Source organism: Xiphophorus couchianus, chromosome 2 (genome assembly GCF_001444195.1).
Source record: "Xiphophorus couchianus chromosome 2, X_couchianus-1.0, whole genome shotgun sequence".
NCBI lineage: Eukaryota > Metazoa > Chordata > Actinopteri > Cyprinodontiformes > Poeciliidae > Xiphophorus > Xiphophorus couchianus.
The window spans coordinates 12,682,038-12,699,245 of record NC_040229.1 but is presented as its reverse complement, the minus strand read 5'-3'; the positions used below and the strand labels follow the sequence as shown (position 1 = coordinate 12,699,245).

The following is a 17,208-nucleotide window of genomic DNA, read 5'->3' as shown; positions in this document are numbered from 1 at the left end:
GACTATTACACAAGAATGACTTTAAAAATAAACATTTTTAATACAAAAATATCATTGCCAGGTAATGACCTAAACAGGCAGGACTGCTGACTCGACAGTTGTCCGGCAGTCAGTCAATGACACCCTTCATAGTCAATGACATCCCTGCTCAATAAGCTGGCTGTTCGGCGAGAAAGATCTAATTATATTAATGGAAAGCTTAGTGGAGGAAAAGTGATATAAAAAGTCTCACAAGCAACTGGGATACCAGTAGCCTCAGGATGATGAAACAAAGCAAATGGTGTCTTGAAAAGATACAGAACGTGTGGACTGCAGCTGGATTTAAAGTTTCAAGACCCGCTACACACTGATGCATCCATAACAGCTGAAAGCTTCTGTTAAAGCAGCAGAAGGTTTAACAGACTGATCCTCTTTGTCACACTACATTGATGCAGTAATTCATACAAAAGGAGCCAAGGCCAGGCAGATACTGAGTGGATGCACTGTGCAGTCCAGTAATGTATGAATCGGTGTTTCACTTTTTGAATTAAAGAAAAAAATATTTTAATATTCTAATTCAAGATGCTCCTGTACAGGGTTAGCACATGGTGGCTCTGACTGCAGGTTATCCAGGCAAACTGTGGTAGAAGAGAAAGCGTGCAACAGTATGAACGTCCACAGGATGGTGACAAATGCCTTTTTTCCAGCAACAAAGTTCTGCCTTTCTATAAGTTCACACTCCTATTGCCAGACATACCAGATTCAGAGTGAGTCAGGCATTAGGAGAATACAGGTGCATTTGGCCAAATGGAATAGATTCCCCATTACCAGACTTTTTCCATGTTCTGAACAGATGATGTATCTGTTAATTCGATAAATATTTGGCAGTATGTGAAATTGACTTTGAATAAAAAATGCAACATACTTTCAGTATAAAAACATTTATTTTTAAAGACCTTAAGAAGGTTCAACCTGTTCACTCTGCAAGAATCTTGTGGAAAAAAATTATAAAAAATGTAAAAAGTATCTGAAGTTCAGTCATAGATGAATGTCAGAATATTGAGTTCAATATACTTCCATTCAAAAATCTCAGTAAGGTTCCCAGTTATTTGGAAAAACAAAAAAAGCAGCTTCATATAAAGTACCTTAATGCCTGTTGAGCTTCATTTGCTCCAAAAAATGTCCCTTTGAAAACTAATTACTGCAAATTAAGTCTTGTAAACATACACACACGTGGCATTGTATTCAAAAATTTTTTTTTAAAAGGAGCATATTATCTTTTTTTTTTTAAAAAAAGGAACAGTTACCAAAATATACATGATGGTGGAAATTTGTAATTTCTGAGTAAACTTACAGCCACTGTGTCAAAGACAAAATGTCATTTACAAAGAAAAACAAGAAAAAGCATTGTTGGAGGAAGTTTGCATGACTTCCCCTCATCCAGTCCAGCATCATATTTACTTCGTTGTTGCACTATGTGACCCATGAGCCTTCAGAAAAAGAAAACTTGAAGAATGTTTAGTCTTCTATTTTAAGCCAGCCCTTCTTGTAATCTATTAGCAGTTCCAGGTAGTACTTCCATTCAGGCTCGCTGTCGTACCTCACCTCGAAAACCGTCTTCAGAGGGTTGGTGTGAGCCTCGTGGATACGCAGCACCTCTCCTCGGTACCACACCTCTGATTTGTCGTCTTCCTCATACAAGTGCCTGATCCTCTTCCCCACCAAGTCCGGGTAGTAGAACCTCATGGCCCTCCGGGCCGTCTGGACGGCCGAGCGCAGAACCCACTGCCGCCTGTGCTGGGCGCTGTGGCAGGCCGACAAATAGGGACAGTATTTGATCTTAAGCAGAGACCTTTGTTTAATTTTAGAGGGACTGCTGAGGGACCTTCCAGGATGACAGAAGCTTCCTTTTCCTTTCCACCTGCGCAGTGCGTTAGGCATCCTGTGTTGGCTGCTCTCTCCACTTACACCTTCTCCAACTTCAGTCTGCGATGACGAAGGCTCAGCAATCGCCCCGGACTGCGACACGGCTTCGTAGCAAGCCCTTTTTCTGTTTATCCCCGCGCTGAGCATCTTCCTCAGTTTGAGAATCATGCCAGAGCAGTTCTTGGATTGGACAGAATGTCCCGAAGGCCGATTGTCGGTCAACAGACTGGAGGAGCTCTCAGTTTCAGCATCGCTATGAGACGGAGACAGCTCGTCCAGCGTTAGTGGACATGTCCAGGAATTGTCAGCTGATTGTGTAGCAGCTGTAAGATCTTCCTCTGCAGCCACGTGATCAGAGTCTTCATTCTCTATATGATGGGATCCAGGAGTTTTAGTTATGAGTGATTTCAGATCCTCTTTGTATGCTGCCTGCCCCGCATCACCTGCCCCTTCCTCATCGGAAACCAGAAACATATGCCTCGAATTGCTCTTTACTCTGCATTTGGTTTTGCTCTGGCTAGGAGACGACTCGTTCTCCTCTTCCTTCACGCGTGTCTGCTGGTGCGACTCCGATGGAGAGGCCGGGGAGGCAAGAGCATCACAAGGATTGGTGGCGTTTGACATTTCATGGCCCCCATCTTGCTCCTTATGATAAGGATCCATATTTAGTCCTGCAACACAAATAGCATTACATTTAGAAGCTGGTTTGAGCAACTGATGGCACCTACAGGAATACACAGTGCAGATGTATCTCAGTAAATCACAATATCATCAAATGGTTCATTTATTTCAATGCAATAAAACAACTCATCTATTAACGACATTTAGTTTCTATTCATTTTGATGATTATGGCTCACAGCTAATGCAAACCCATGATATGATTTCTCTGAAAATTAGATTACTACACAAGACCATGAAAAAAAGAGAAAAATTATTCCTTTAAAACAGAAACGCTGCAATGTGGCCAGCACAACTATTGAGAACACTGCTGACTTAACAGCTATCCAGCTGACAGTCATTAACACTCTCCACAAAAGTTTGGTGCTATAGAAACTCATCACGTACATTACAATAATGTATGTGATGAAAACATTGTCAACCATAAGTGAATATCAGTCCTCTCTAAGATTGTGCAAGCCTCAACATTTTGACCTTAAAGATGATTTTATTCTTCCCTACATAATATTCTATTTTTCTAAGAAAAAAGAGTTTTTATTAGCTATAAGCCATAATAAACAAATGTAGAGGTTTGAAATACATCACTGTGTTCAAATAATGTGCACATTTTATTTTTAAAATGTAATTACTGTAACAAATCATTTTGATGATATTATAACACGTTTTGGAAAAAAATCAGGTTGCTTACTAAAAAGGGAAAGAGTCAAAGCAGGTTATAGCATTAATTTAGTGCTCAGAAGAACCACCGGACAGCGATTTGGAAAAGGGAACTTTTAGAAGGGATTCAAAGGTAAACAAATATAATGAGTACATTTTTTTCCAGGTTTCCCAAGCGAGATTTCCTTGAAAGGCAGACAGTTTAATGTTAGAAAGGAACCTCGTCAGCACACAGAAACAATAAGAAACTGATGTCAGCTGATAAACGGGAGTCGGAGAAACGTCTACCTGTGATCCTCCACCACAAAACATTCTGACAGGACAGACAGACAAGGGAGAAAAAGAAGGCCGTCAGAGTGAATGTGAAGGCTTGGAACAAACTCGGCTGCTATAGGGGATGCAATCAGTCAGGGACTAAAACAACAGTGAGGGCAAGAGCAGGACAGGAGCAAAGATCATTTACTGAACTTAAGTGCCTCCAAGCCATGTGAACTGAAAAGTGTCAGCAGTGGACAGAAGTTCAGGACAGGTTCAGGAAAAATAACCACGTCTTGTAACCTTGAATTCCCTTTAAAGACCTACTTGAGTACTACATGTGTTGCTAAAATTGAACTATTAAGGTAAGTGGGGCAGTACAATCTTTAGAATTGAAGGTGTGAATTTTACTTACTGCCATCTCACCCTACCAAAATATACTGCCTCATGGTGTCATGCGGAAGACAAACACAAAGTAGTGCATAGTTGTGAGGCGAAATGAAAAATTACACACGGTTTTCAAATTTGTTTTCCGAATAATCTGAAAAATGTTGCGTCAATTTGGATTTAATCCCCTCTGATTTCGCTAAATGACATCCAGTTCTCAGAGGTTTCTTAAGGAAACCAGCAGACATTGAACATGTCACAGAGTACTGTTCAATCTGTCATCTGAAAATGGAAACAATATGGCGCAACTCCAAACCCACCAAAACACAGCTGTGCACCTAAATCGGACAAGGAGAGCATTAATGAGAGAAGCAGCCAAGAGAACCATTGTAACTCGACACCTGGAAGAGTCCAGGTGTGGAGGGGGAATATCCGTAAACTCATCTACCTTAAGTTAGGACAGTATGTTTGGTCTTTATGGATGACAGGCAAGAAGAAAAATCATTCTTAAAGCCATAAGAAGTTCCATTTGTATTTAGTCTCAAGCTGCAGAGGGCACAGCAAACATGAGAAAGAAGGCACTCTGTTCAGATGAGATCATAAACTGAATTTTTTCGACTATATGCAAAATGCTGTGTGGTGTAAATCTAACAGCACATGATCCCGAACAAACCATCTCTGCTGTGAAACAAGGGCTGTGGCTGCTTCCTGTCGTGCTTATGCTTTTCTTGCTGGTCAGAGTTGATGGTGAGGTGTACTGAGCTAAATACAGGACAATTCTTGAGAGAGACTTGTGAAAAGCTGCAGTGCAGAAGTCCACATTACAGCAGCACTACAACCTAGTACACCTAGAACTATGGTAGAGGACAATTCTAGTTAGTCTATGCCTAGACAAAATCTTAAGCTTCTGTTGCAATATCTTCTAAAATCACTGTTGGCAGAAACTTGCCGTTGAATCTGACTGAACTTGGGCTTTTTTGCAAAAATGAATGAGCAAAAAGTTTATCAACTGGATGTTCAAACTTAGTAAGATACACCCAGGATGACTTCTCATATTTTAATTTGTAAAAATATAAAAGAAAACAAACAACATGAATGTTCTTCCTTTAACAACATAATTATGCACCACTTTGTGTTTCTCACATAGAAATTCAGTAAAGAGCATTAAAGTTTGTGGCTGAAACGTGAAGATTAAGTGATTTGAAAAGGAGAGACAAGCTAAATTCTGTGACTACTCTGGTTACGTCATGCGCCAACCTCCCTCGCTTTTTTTTTTTTTTTTGAGGTCAGCTAACAAATTCCCAAATGATTTCATTTTTCTATAATCAGCCAAGCTTGCCACCCTTCCCCCTCCAGGCCTCTACCAGTAAAGTCATGCAACGTCTTGTGATTTGCTGCTGAAAGTTAGCAGAAGGACCTTCTGCTATATGATCATGGGAAAGCAAAGAGTGGTTAATTTAAGGTCGAAATTAAAAACAGAAAGGTACATATATACCTGGACTCTCTTTTGGACATCAGGTGAAGGTGATTCTGTAAAAAAAATAAATGAATATTGCATAATTGTTTTTAATTCTGCTTCATTCTTCACAAAAAAGGGGCCACCAAAGAAAATTGATTAGATGAATTAAAAATAATGAATTAAAAAAAAAGAAAAAAGACAGACGGTAGGGATGGCTACAAAACAGAACTGCAGCTCGCAGGTCATTAACCCTAATGACCTGCGAAAAATCTGCAAGCTAATACTGGGTTTACGTTCTTTATTTGTAAAGAGAAAGTTCTTCTAGTACATGCAAAAAGAATGTTGCCAAACCCCTTTAAAACCTTTAAAAAATGTTGTGTAAAAGGTATGTGAAGCATAATTCTTAAGATTTCACTGGACCAAGTTACTCAATTTTTCATTTTATGTTATAATCTTCACAAACTGGTTTTCAGAAGTCTGTTTGAGTTGAATTTAGTGTTTTGTTGAGTTATTTAACGGTATATTAAAAGGTCCAAAGATCATTCTTGTTTTCTGCCCTTTATCCTACATTCAGCTTTTTTATAGGATTATCTAAATCATGTTGCTTTATTTATCATGGAAAAAGACATTTCAATTTGTTTTAAGAGTTTTACATTGACAGCAGCAGTTAGCTACAAATAAAAAGATGACGATGATCATCTCTGTAGCCATGCAATAATTTTATTCCCATAAAAAAAATAGGTACAAGAACAGTACTTCATAAATGCCATGAAGAGATAATGTTGTTACAGTCACTGAAAGAAAAAGAAATGATAAAACACAAATTCAAATGAAATTTGTGGAAAGTACAAATAATTTAAGTACAAAAGGGGTAGTATGTCCAAATAACTTGTAATATAAAAACCTTATCCTATTTTATAGTTTGTTTTTAAAAACATGACATTATTTGCAGCATCCTGTTTTTAGAGTTCGTGGTTCATTATAGTCAAAGTGCTCCACACAAGTGTTCATTCCCCTTTAAGAAGTACTTCCACATTTTAGCAGTCCCCTGTACAACGTGAGGAAAAACTGCAGAGTGGTCTTTTCATGGCTTTTTTGCTATTCCTCAGCAATCTCTCACAGTCTTCTATAGAGGTCATGTTTGTTAACTTTATGAGTAATATTTGTCCTGTCAGTAGAATTACTATGTTGACACGAGGAACTCTGCATCTCCTCCAGAGTTACCACGGGACACTTAGCTCCTTCTCTTGTTAATGTCATCTTACCAGATCTGCCTGTTTAGATGGATGATGGTGTGCTTTTAAATTTGTGTTTAAGAGATACTCATTTTCAGATTATTTATAAAACAACTATGTCAGATGTTTAACGTTGGTATCGTTTTATCTCCATGCCTGGCCTATCTGCTGTGTTCCTTTATTTTCATGATGCTCTTTGTTCTTAATGTTCCCTATCACAACTTTTGAGTCCTTCACTGAACAAATGGATTTATATTAATATTATTTTACATAAAAGAGGTCAGATTAAATTACAAGCAGGTCAATTTACTCCTAGCTTTCTGAAGGGAATTTATTGCTCTGAATTTTATTTAAGAGAAAAAGCACATCTGCCTTCCAGTTTTCAGATTTCTATTAAGAACTATGCATAACTTTCATTCTACATTACAGCTATGCACTACTTTGTGTTTTTCTATCCCATCAAAACCCAATAAATAGAAAGGTTTTTAATGTAACATGAGTACATGCTCAAAGTTCCAGGGGTTATTATACACTTGTTTGCTTCTTTAAATATATTTTTTATGTTCCAACAACTGGAATTCCAAAGTTATGGTTGAGCTGTGGTTTGCCAAACCCACCCACTTAATAGGTAACACTTCTGCCAAAGCCTCAAATTTAAGCATAAAACATTCAGCAGTTCATTCCCTGTCTAAGTCATGATCATTGTAATACTTTGTGTCCAGTATGTCCTGATGAGTAATTAAGAAGAATTTCCTTACCAAAGCAGTTGTTACAATGTTTAGTAGGGAAGAACTGGAGAAATGATCCCAAACAAAGCAGGAACTCTCTAACTCAACAACAGCAATCTATTTGCAGTGGGTCCTTAATAAATGACCCATTTAAACAAGTCTGCAGGGAGAATGTACTCACCCAGCTGCTTGCAGACGTCCGTGTAGTACAGCAGGTTGACCATCTCTGTGTAAATGTCCGGCAGGTGTTTGAGGGACATCAGCCTCCTGAGCTTGGAGGAACAAGCTCGCTTATGAAGCTGGATGAGGATCTTTTCTTCAGAGAGCGTTGTGGGCCGCAGCTCCACCTTGTGCTCCTGCAGAACCTTGTCGACGAAGCAGCTCTGGACTGTTGGAAACAGCAGCTCCTTCACAACCAGCATGGGGAGAAACACCGTGCCCGTCCGCATTACATGCGGAAAAGGACAGCACTTCTGAGCTGTGTACTCCCTTAGCCTCTTCAGGACCTCCTGGAGGGCTGCTTTGATCTCCTTGTTGATCCACACCTCTCTCACCTTTGCGCCCAAGAGGCAGGGCACTCTCTGGACCTTGCTTAAATGAAAAGAAGGCTCAGATATTTCCAGCTGAGACAGCCAGTTTTTGAGGTCTTCCTCTGAAGAGGCAGATACAGATTTGGATATCAAGCTGCAGAGAGACTGATGCAATTCTAAGAAGTGCTTGCGTACTGGGGATTGGGGCTCTTCTTTAGCTGTGAGCACAGTTATGGGCTGTGGGGGTGGAATTTGCTTTGCAGGTAGAGCAATCTTGCAGTGCTTGCCATCAGGAATGATAATATTGTATGTGGAAAGTTTAAGACAATGAGGAGGAATGCTTTTAAAACTGACTTTCCCTGGAGGCAACAAAGCGCTGGCTTGTGGTTGTAATGCAACTGCCTGTTTTTTTGTCGTCTCATCCGGATTATCCAGGCCTACTTGTACAATCAATTCAACAGGTTTCAACTCATCTGAAGTCGTATTTTCACTTGCAAATAAAGACTTATTTTCTAGTTCATTGGATTCACATTTATCTTTTGATGCCACAGGCACACTGACAGATGATCCAGTCTCCTCAGGCTCGTTCATTATCTCCACTTTGCTGTGACGCTTTTGACTCTTTGTAGAGGTGTCGGCATCTGGTGAATCTGCTTTTTCCACTTTAATCATTTTAGCTTCCACAAATGACTCATCAGCTGACGTTTCTGATGAGCATTTAGACTCCAGGCAGATGACAGACTCCTGATTATTTTGAACCAACCTGTTCTCTTTGGTATTTTGTTTGAGCTTATTGTGCTTCCCAGAAGTCTGGCTAATTTTCTGAGTTACTCTTCCTGAAAACAAAACTCCAGATTCCTGCAGGTGCGGCTGGCAAGGTGCCAAGCTGAATACATTGTCAATAACTGGCATAGGAGGAGAGTCAGTTTTATTACTTGCCTTAGCTTTCACCATTTCCACCTTTTGTCGTTTGTTGTTGGTGCATTCCACCTCATACACATCCTCATCTTTTATTCTGACTGGGTGAGATGAGTGAGAAACACTCCTCTTTAGGCACTTTTTATAGTCACTGGTTCCTGCGTCGGACACTGGCCCATTGTGCTTGCTTCCTGTTTTAACAGTGGGGGAGTAGATAATTTTTCTGACATTATTGGGCACAGCTGCATGGGTTCTTTCTGAGCTGTGGCAGGGTGATGGGGGCAGCCACGGTGCTGGGGAAACTGGAAGGCTTTTTGACTGTTTTACTTGAGCTTCACCACGGGAATGGTCTATGATCCTATCAGTGTTACTGGCAGGTTGTGGATGGACTGCTGGGTCTATGTGCAGGCTGGTGAACGGTTGGAAAAACCTGCTAACTTGTATTCTGGATGGCGAGACAGCAGATGGGTTTAAACATCTGGCAGGACTGCTTTTGTTCACCCGTATGAATGACGACGCACCGTGAAGGTGGTCAATGTGCACAGCGGTGTTGGGTTTCTCTTTGGCTGTAGGGACATCCATGTGTTGGCTGGATGAGGAAGCATTAATGTGACTTGGATGAAACGCAGGCAATGAATTTTGCCTTTTCAAAGGGGCTTTGATTTGGCCTGCATTCAAGTGAAATCTTGGAACTGTATACGATGGATAGTCATAACCCTGTATAAAGGAATGATTTGGCAACATTTCAGTGCAAGACAGAGGAATATCAGTGTGATGCGACGAAGGAACTCCATAATGCTCTCGGGGGCTTGGGATTGAGTGTTTATATAGGAGAGGGCCATCTTCTCCCTGCTTACTACCACTCTCCTTCCTCTGTGTCCTGTTTTCTGCCTCTCCGTTTGTCTGGGAGTAGTAAAACCCTGGGTGCTGTGCTAGCTGGCCATATTTGGACATGGGAGAACATTCCTGATAAACCTCTGAGGTCATATGTTCATATGTGGGGCGGGGGGTGTACAAGCCGGGGTAGCCTGCGGGGGAGGTCTGCAGCTGCCGACTGCTGGGCTCTCTGAAAGAACTAAACAGTGTGCGAGTTGGGGTGCAGGAGTAGCCGCTGTAGCTTGGCTCAATGACAGAGGGCAGTGTCCTTACCCTGCCCGGAGTGTAGGCCTCCACAGTTGCCCTCTTCAGCTGTTCTGCACTGCATTCGAACTGCAAGTCTTTCTGCTGCAGCATTGCATCTTTTCTCTGAATAGGAAGCTTTTCAAGGTAGTGGCCATTCGTTTGCATCCACTCGTGTTCGTAGACAGTGTTTGGTATCCTAGGAGAGATGTGCTCCATGCCGTATCGGTGTCCTATCACACAGCCCAGTTCAGTACAGCAGGGACTAATTCCATAAACTGGTTTGGGGATCGCCAGGTAAACAGAACTTTGAGATGGGGAGGGGGCATTCTCACCTCCTGGTTTTGGTTTTCTAATAACTCCAGAGGGAGCAGTTGTCGAATTGTTTATCTCAGGACTTTTAGTGTAAACTGTAAAACCCTTCTTAACTGGGTGGTGATGACCTGCCTCTGAAGAAATGTCGTCTTTCCTGTATGCCATGTGGTTCTGTATCATTCCAGAGAGATTACTCACAGGACTTCGGTCATCCATTGGAGATGTCTTCGAGTGGCTCCAAGGAGGGGTGAATCCATCCCTCTCCTTTATTCTGGGCTCATAAGTAAAATAGGCTCCGTTGTACTGCAGAGTCTGTTTACCCAGGAAACCAGACATGGCTTGCGGTTTTGAGAGTCCGCTGGATGCTGCCGTTCCGTTAAATAAGGGCATCGTTCTCCGAAACACTGGGTCTGAGAGGGTCTGCATCGATTCGCGGCTCATCGTCTGGCGATCTTGTTGCGATTAATTGATATGACTCCAAACCTGAGAAAATATATGAAAATAATGTAGGATTTCAATATTTACAATAAAACATGATTTTCAAACTAACATTCTCTATAGGAATAATCATCAAAAACAAGTTTAGAATAGATTTATAAAAAAAAACAGATGGATTTCAAGGTTTTATTTCAGTTCATTTTGATATTCATGACTTACAGCAAATGAACAAATCTCACCCACTTTAATCTTAGGGGCTGGATCATTACTAGACCCAGATACTCAAAGGAACGATACAGGAAGTCATTTCTCCCTGTTGCCATCAGGCTCTATCAATCATCATTGCTGCTGTTAATCAAATTTCCCTTTTGGGATTAATAACATTTATTCATCTAGAGCCCAAAATGTAGTGATGATATATAAAAATCTTAGAAGCCCAGTAAAAAAGAATTAAATTCAGAAATGTTAAGTTATGGTCATGTTATTGCCAGCACCACCATGGGAAAGACTGATAAATTCACAGTTATCCAGCAGTCAGGCAATGTCAACTGCTACGTTAATAAGCTTTACTCAAGCATTTATTGGGAAAGTTGAGTGGAAGTAAAAAAGTGCACAAGTAACAAGGATAACAGTAGTTTTGAGAGGTTTGTGGAGCTAAGCTCTGTCAAAAGTGTTGGATGGATTCAGAAGGTGTAGACTGTAGGAGGAGTCAGAGCTTGAAGAGTCACATCAAGTACATGTATCCAGGACAAGAGCTACAATCATTACATTGTTTGTCTTAAGCCACGCCTGAACCAGAGATGGCATCAAAATACTTTTACCTTGGCCAGGGTGATAAAGGACCCCACAATTGCTCAGTAGTCAAAAGTGTTTTGTCAGATTAAATTCAATTTTACAATTTTCTTTTAGAAATCAGATTCCCACAGCCTGGAGGAAGTGTGGAGAGACAAAGAATCCATGCTGCTTGAAATCCAGTATGAAGTTTCCAATCATTGATGACTTTTGGAGCCATGCCATGTGGGTGTCTGACCAAATTGTTTTATTAAGCCACCAGTAAATTTTAACACTGCTACATGCTTGCCTCTACCAACAAGCTTTATCAAAACACAGACACAATTTTTCAGCATGACTGTGCAAAAGAACCAGAACTTTGTTTGATGAGAATGGCATCCCTGCATTTGGCAGACCAAACTACACAGAAGATCTGAAAGCTGGTGTCAAAGCCGCCTGCGCTTCCTTAATACTTCACAACCTGATCGCCTCCATGCTTTGCTCCATTGAACAGTAATTAATGCAATACACATCTCAAGGTTTGAATGCATATACTACAGTACATGGGCATATCTGTCAGCAGGACAGCACTTCCTTTTTATTGGTCTTATGCAATTCTGTTATTTTTTGCAAAACTATAGTTTTGGTTTTAATTAGCTGCAAGCTATAATCATCAAAACTTGATAAAAATGTACAGTTGAAATACATACAAGTGTGATAAATCTCACTTTTTGAATTGAATTACTGAAATAAATTAGCCTTTCAAACTTATTGACATGTATTGATGTGCACCTGTATTTGCAGCTGATACAGCCATCTTGAACATTCTCCCACTTTGGAAGTATAGACAACTAGAAGAAATATGGCCAGTTTGTGCACATAACAGAGTTGTCATTAGATAAAAACTACTTGAGGACATTTCGCAACCTTGACGAATCTTGTGGTTTATCACACAGATCACACCAACTCTTATCAGCTAATTCACAGAAACGGTGGAAACACTGTGCAACAAGTGGCAGTAAAGTTACAATCTGAGGAATGCTTGAGGATGATTTATTTACCACTTTTGCAAGGACTGCAGTGACTGAGAAACAGTGAGAATGGGAGCAATTTCCTAAACAGCATGTTGATTTGGTTGGATGATATTTCACTTCAAGCGTGGGAATTATGACACGATGGAATTCCTGAAATTACTTTTAAAACATGCTTCACTCGTTATCAGCTTGTTTTGGTTGTTTCAAATGCCCGAATCACTTGTTGCTGTCAGGTGGGAACATTTCTCCAAAGCAGAATGTGTTCCCAAATCTGACATGCATGCCTTGTCTTGTGTTTACAACCTATTACAGCAAAACAGTAGAGAGGACTTTGTGTTTCTATTCTGCATTTTGTTGCCACAAAACTTGCAAGAGACGCAACAGTTCCTTTTTTTCTGCACTTCTTTAATGTCGGGGTGGAACTGACTCAGATCCTTTTTACTGATCTTCTGCTTACTGCATTTAAAAAAATTGAAATAATTATCCTTAGTCTGAACAACAGTTGAAAGTGCACATCATTTAGCTTGATGTCTAGTGGGTCAAGTGTTAGCAGCAGGAAATCACCAGCAGATAAAGTTAATAAAGTGATTAACATTTTATTACTCTTGTTAGACGGATTTATAAACTACCCAACTTTAGTGGCATGTTTTATATTTTACAGTACAAATCATTTACAGCCCATCTAAATCATTACCCCAAAAAATCCATGGTAGCCATGAGGTCTGACAACATTTCAAAAAACAAACAAAAGCACAAGTAAAAGATAAACGAAACTGCATTTTAAAAAAAACATTGCTGCACTTTCAGCATTGTCGCTGGGTTTGCGCATTAGACATTTACAAGTGCAGTTCCTGGGCATGTCATTGGTGCCTATCTATACATCAGTGTTACTGGTTTATTTGCAATGCTTGCATATCAACCAATATTTGGGGTCACAAGAGTCTACATAAATAAAATTAGCCGCTGAGAAGTGAGCAGTTTATTTTTTTTTCAAATTTTGATTCAAAATATTGAATCAGAAAGTGTAACATTTATAAGGTGCTTTTTCTATAACAATAAAAGTTAACTATATTTTAATATAAATGATCAGAATTACACATTACTTACTTTACCATGCATTCAATACAGTTGTTTAGTTCAATCAAACATCCAAATATAATCATTCACCTCTTAATCCTGGAGGAGGACTGCAATCAGTCTGAAGTTTCTACTCTTTAAACTTATTTGTTTTAGTCAGGCCTCAGTTTAAGGTCATCTCAATTGGTTTCAGATTTGAACTTTGACTAGGTCATTCCAAAACCTGCATGGATTTATTTATTTAATTAATTGTTTATTGGCCAATTGTTATTTGGGGCATGCTGTGGTAGCGCAGGGGGTTAGCACGCCCCACATTTGGAGGCCTTAGACCCGCGGACGTCGCGGGTTCGACTCCTGGTCCCGACGACCTTTGCCGCATGTCCTCCTTCAAAAATGGCGCCGGCTCAACTGGCTGCCTGCAGATGCAGCTCCTGTCGTGTGTGTGTGTTAATCTGCGTATAAAAAATTCTTGCTGTAACTGCGAAATAATTTCCCTGCTGGGATGAATAAAGTAATTCTTCTTATTATTATTATTTTTGGGCTAGTCAGGGGTGGATCGTTTGTGTTTCAGAAAATTCTCTTTTGTTCTTGAGTGGCTTTGAACCTATCACATTCTGATGACCTAATATGTTTCTTCAGGATTTCCTAAAAGACAGTAAAACTCATGGTAGCCCAACACCATCACACCACAAACACCATGTAGAGCTGTCAGTTTGAAGTCAATGTTATGAAAAGCTGTGTTGACTTTATGTAATGGAATGGACATTTTTCAGATTTTTTTCCCCAAAGATCTTGGGGATCATAAAAATGTTTTTTGGGGGAAATCCAATGAGTGTTTGTGTTCTTTTTGGTCACCAGTGGCTTTTCCTTGTAACTCTGCCATGGATGCCATTTTTGTACAGTCTCTTTTTTTATTGTCGAGTTGTGAAAACTGACCTTAGCTGAGGTAAGTGAGATCTACAGTGTTGCAGAGGATGTTTGGTTTGTTTTTCTGGGTTAGGGTAGCCTAGAATGAGATTGTCAATGCACTCTTGGAGTAATTATGGTAGGTCAGATACTCCTGGGAATGTTCATCAGTGTTCCATGTTTTCTCCCTTTGTGGATAAAGGCCCCAAAGCCTTAAAAATTACTTTGTAACCTTGAATGACTTTGTCGCTCATCTGTTCTTACAATTCTTTAGGTCAGGGTCCGATGTGTTACCTTTTGAGAACTTTCACTTTCTTTTGTGTTGTCAGAGAGGTTCAATTTAACAGATTTGTTTTTAATTCTATAGGTCTGGCAGTAATCAGAAATGAATGGCTCTTGGGAAATTGAACTTGCCTTTCTGGGAAATGTGGTTAAGATCAGTTAATTCATGATTTTAAAAGTGAGGCGAATTTTTTTATTTTTTTTTTAACTGGAATGATTTCCAGATTACATTGGAGGGACTACACATCCATCCAATGGATGGAGAGATGTGTAGAAAGCCTCAGGGTGAGCTTGTGTGGGTCACCAGGGGAGAGAGATGTTTGGGCTTCCCTCCTGAAGCTGTTAGATGAGGAAACCAGTAGATGGATGTACATATTATTGGAAAACTGCATGTTGCACGTGTTTTAATTTAAATGATTTCTTTTATTTATCTCTTAAAAGTAACATTCAAAGTGTGGTTAAAAAAAAAAAAAGAGAGAGACTTTTTTTGACACGACGGTAATACATATGGAGGCCAAGCAGTTTTTTAAAACTGTCATAGACCTTCTTTAGTCACAGCACAGCACACACCCCTGATGTGTTATGACCAGCTGTCAAACTGAAGCTACCGAAAATATCTGAAAATATGCGCTGAAGCAGCTCTATCAAATCCCATGATCACATATGCATCCGGAAAAAACCGTAGCCTATACAACCAAAATGAAGATGTACAGGATTAGACACAACATGGTTTCATCCAACCTCTTGCCTTACACTGGCCTGCAACGCTAACAGATGTTATCACTTCATCCTGTTGACACCTTTCACAGTGACAAAGAGAGAGAGAGAGAAAATGTGTGCATGTATGTATATATATATATATATATTTACATATATATATGTGTGTGTGTGTATATATATATATACACAGGGCGATGGCTTATCTGTAGAGAGTGGAGAAATGTGGTTTCTGTGCATGGAGGAGGAAGCAGCAGCAGCAGAAGAGCTGTTTTCGACGGACGGAAGGCGCGCGCTGTCAGGGGTGCAGGCTTGAAGAGTAGCGCGTGTGTGTGTGTGTGTGTGTGTGTGCGCGCGCGCCCGCGTCCCCGTGCGCTCACCCCCAACTCCCATGATCTGTAGGGCAAGGGTGATGGAGTGTGACTTCCGAAAGCAAACCGTCCACACTGACAGGCCACAAACCACGCGAGACCTTGAGAATGCACTGAAAACTTCACATCACTGTCGTCATTTATTCGTGCTGCTACATACTAAGTTCGCGATAGGAGAAATTATTATTTCCGCCATGTAGTAAAAAGTGACTCAGTCTGAAACGGAACTTCATGTTAAGAGAGGGAAAAAAAAGTTGCCTCTCAGCTTTTCCTGGTATCCGGATGGTTTGCATGTTTTGAGGAATAAGTAAACACAGGCTCGTTGTCCCTGCCTGCCCCAACTGCCCCGGCTTAATTTGATAGAAGGAGGACGCAAATAATATGGAAATAATTGACGAGTTTTAGCTTTCGATCATTGTGCGGCTTATTTTTCATACAGGCTGCTTTCAGAGCGCCGTCAGCCATGGTTAAATTAAAAAGAAGAAACCACACAGTGGCAAAAAAAAAAAAAAAACAGCGTTTCAACCGCTCAGGACGTGTGTCATTGCTTTGATTGTTTTAGGAGAATTGGATTAGAGATTGTGTTTTGCCTCTTCAAAAGTTTGCCATCACCCAGATTGAACAATTTAATATACAAACACAAATAGTCTTACCTTTTCGCTTTGGTAAATAATCTCCCCATAAACTCCATGAAAGTCGATTTAATGATAATAAAATAGGGTCAGAAATCTCCAATCAGCTTATGTTGTTATTCAGCTCCGATGCGTTAAAATCCCACCAAGTAAGAACCGAGGCATGCCAAAAGGTTTGCGCAGCTGGCCCCAAATCCACGAGGCTTTTAGTGAAGTTAACAAAGTAGAGAAAAGACAAAAGGGTGGAGGATGGTCTTTGATCAATAGGCGGAGTTATACCCAGAGTCAAACCAGGGCTTGTTTTCCTCACATGGGATGTTTTCCCGCTGGTGACTCCTTCGCTTTTATTGGCTGTATATCCCTAATACCCGGCGGACAGCTGGCACCTAAACTGAAGTTGGGACTTCCGAATGTTTGTTCACTGACAGATCGCGCTCCTCTATTGGTGTCACGCCTCCCTCTTTCCTCAAATCCGACTTTCCTTATCCTTCGGGGAATCGCGGTCACCAGACGGAAGGGTAGTCGTCGCTTCCATTTATTTTTTTTTTTATTTTACCCCCGCTGACATTACAATCCGCCAAAATTCTGAAAAAAAAAAGGTTCGTAAACCCGTGACCCCGAGGTTCTTCAAATGCACTTTATAATCAAATAGAGGCTCCTGCCGCTCTCTGTAGATAAGAGAAGAGACCTCACATTGTATGCTGCTGTGTGGGATGCAATACCCCATGCAATACTGAAAACTTTAAGCAAAGCAGACAGACGAAAAAGTTAATAAGTAATTCAAGAGATAAGG

At 40.4% G+C, this 17,208-nt stretch overlaps 1 protein-coding gene across 1 annotated transcript; it reads right to left on the bottom strand.

Moving 5' to 3' along the window:
• Window positions 1-904: 904 nt before the first annotated feature.
• Window positions 905-16,920, bottom strand: c2h15orf39 (chromosome 2 C15orf39 homolog). Its single transcript, XM_028027645.1, has 3 exons — window positions 16,437-16,920; window positions 7,487-10,670; window positions 905-2,576 (listed from the first exon to the last, which is right to left on the bottom strand). Exons 2-3 carry the CDS (start codon window positions 10,626-10,628, stop codon window positions 1,498-1,500), a joined length of 4,221 nt encoding a protein of 1,406 aa, XP_027883446.1. The 5' UTR covers window positions 10,629-10,670; window positions 16,437-16,920; the 3' UTR covers window positions 905-1,497.
• Window positions 16,921-17,208: the final 288 nt, after the last annotated feature.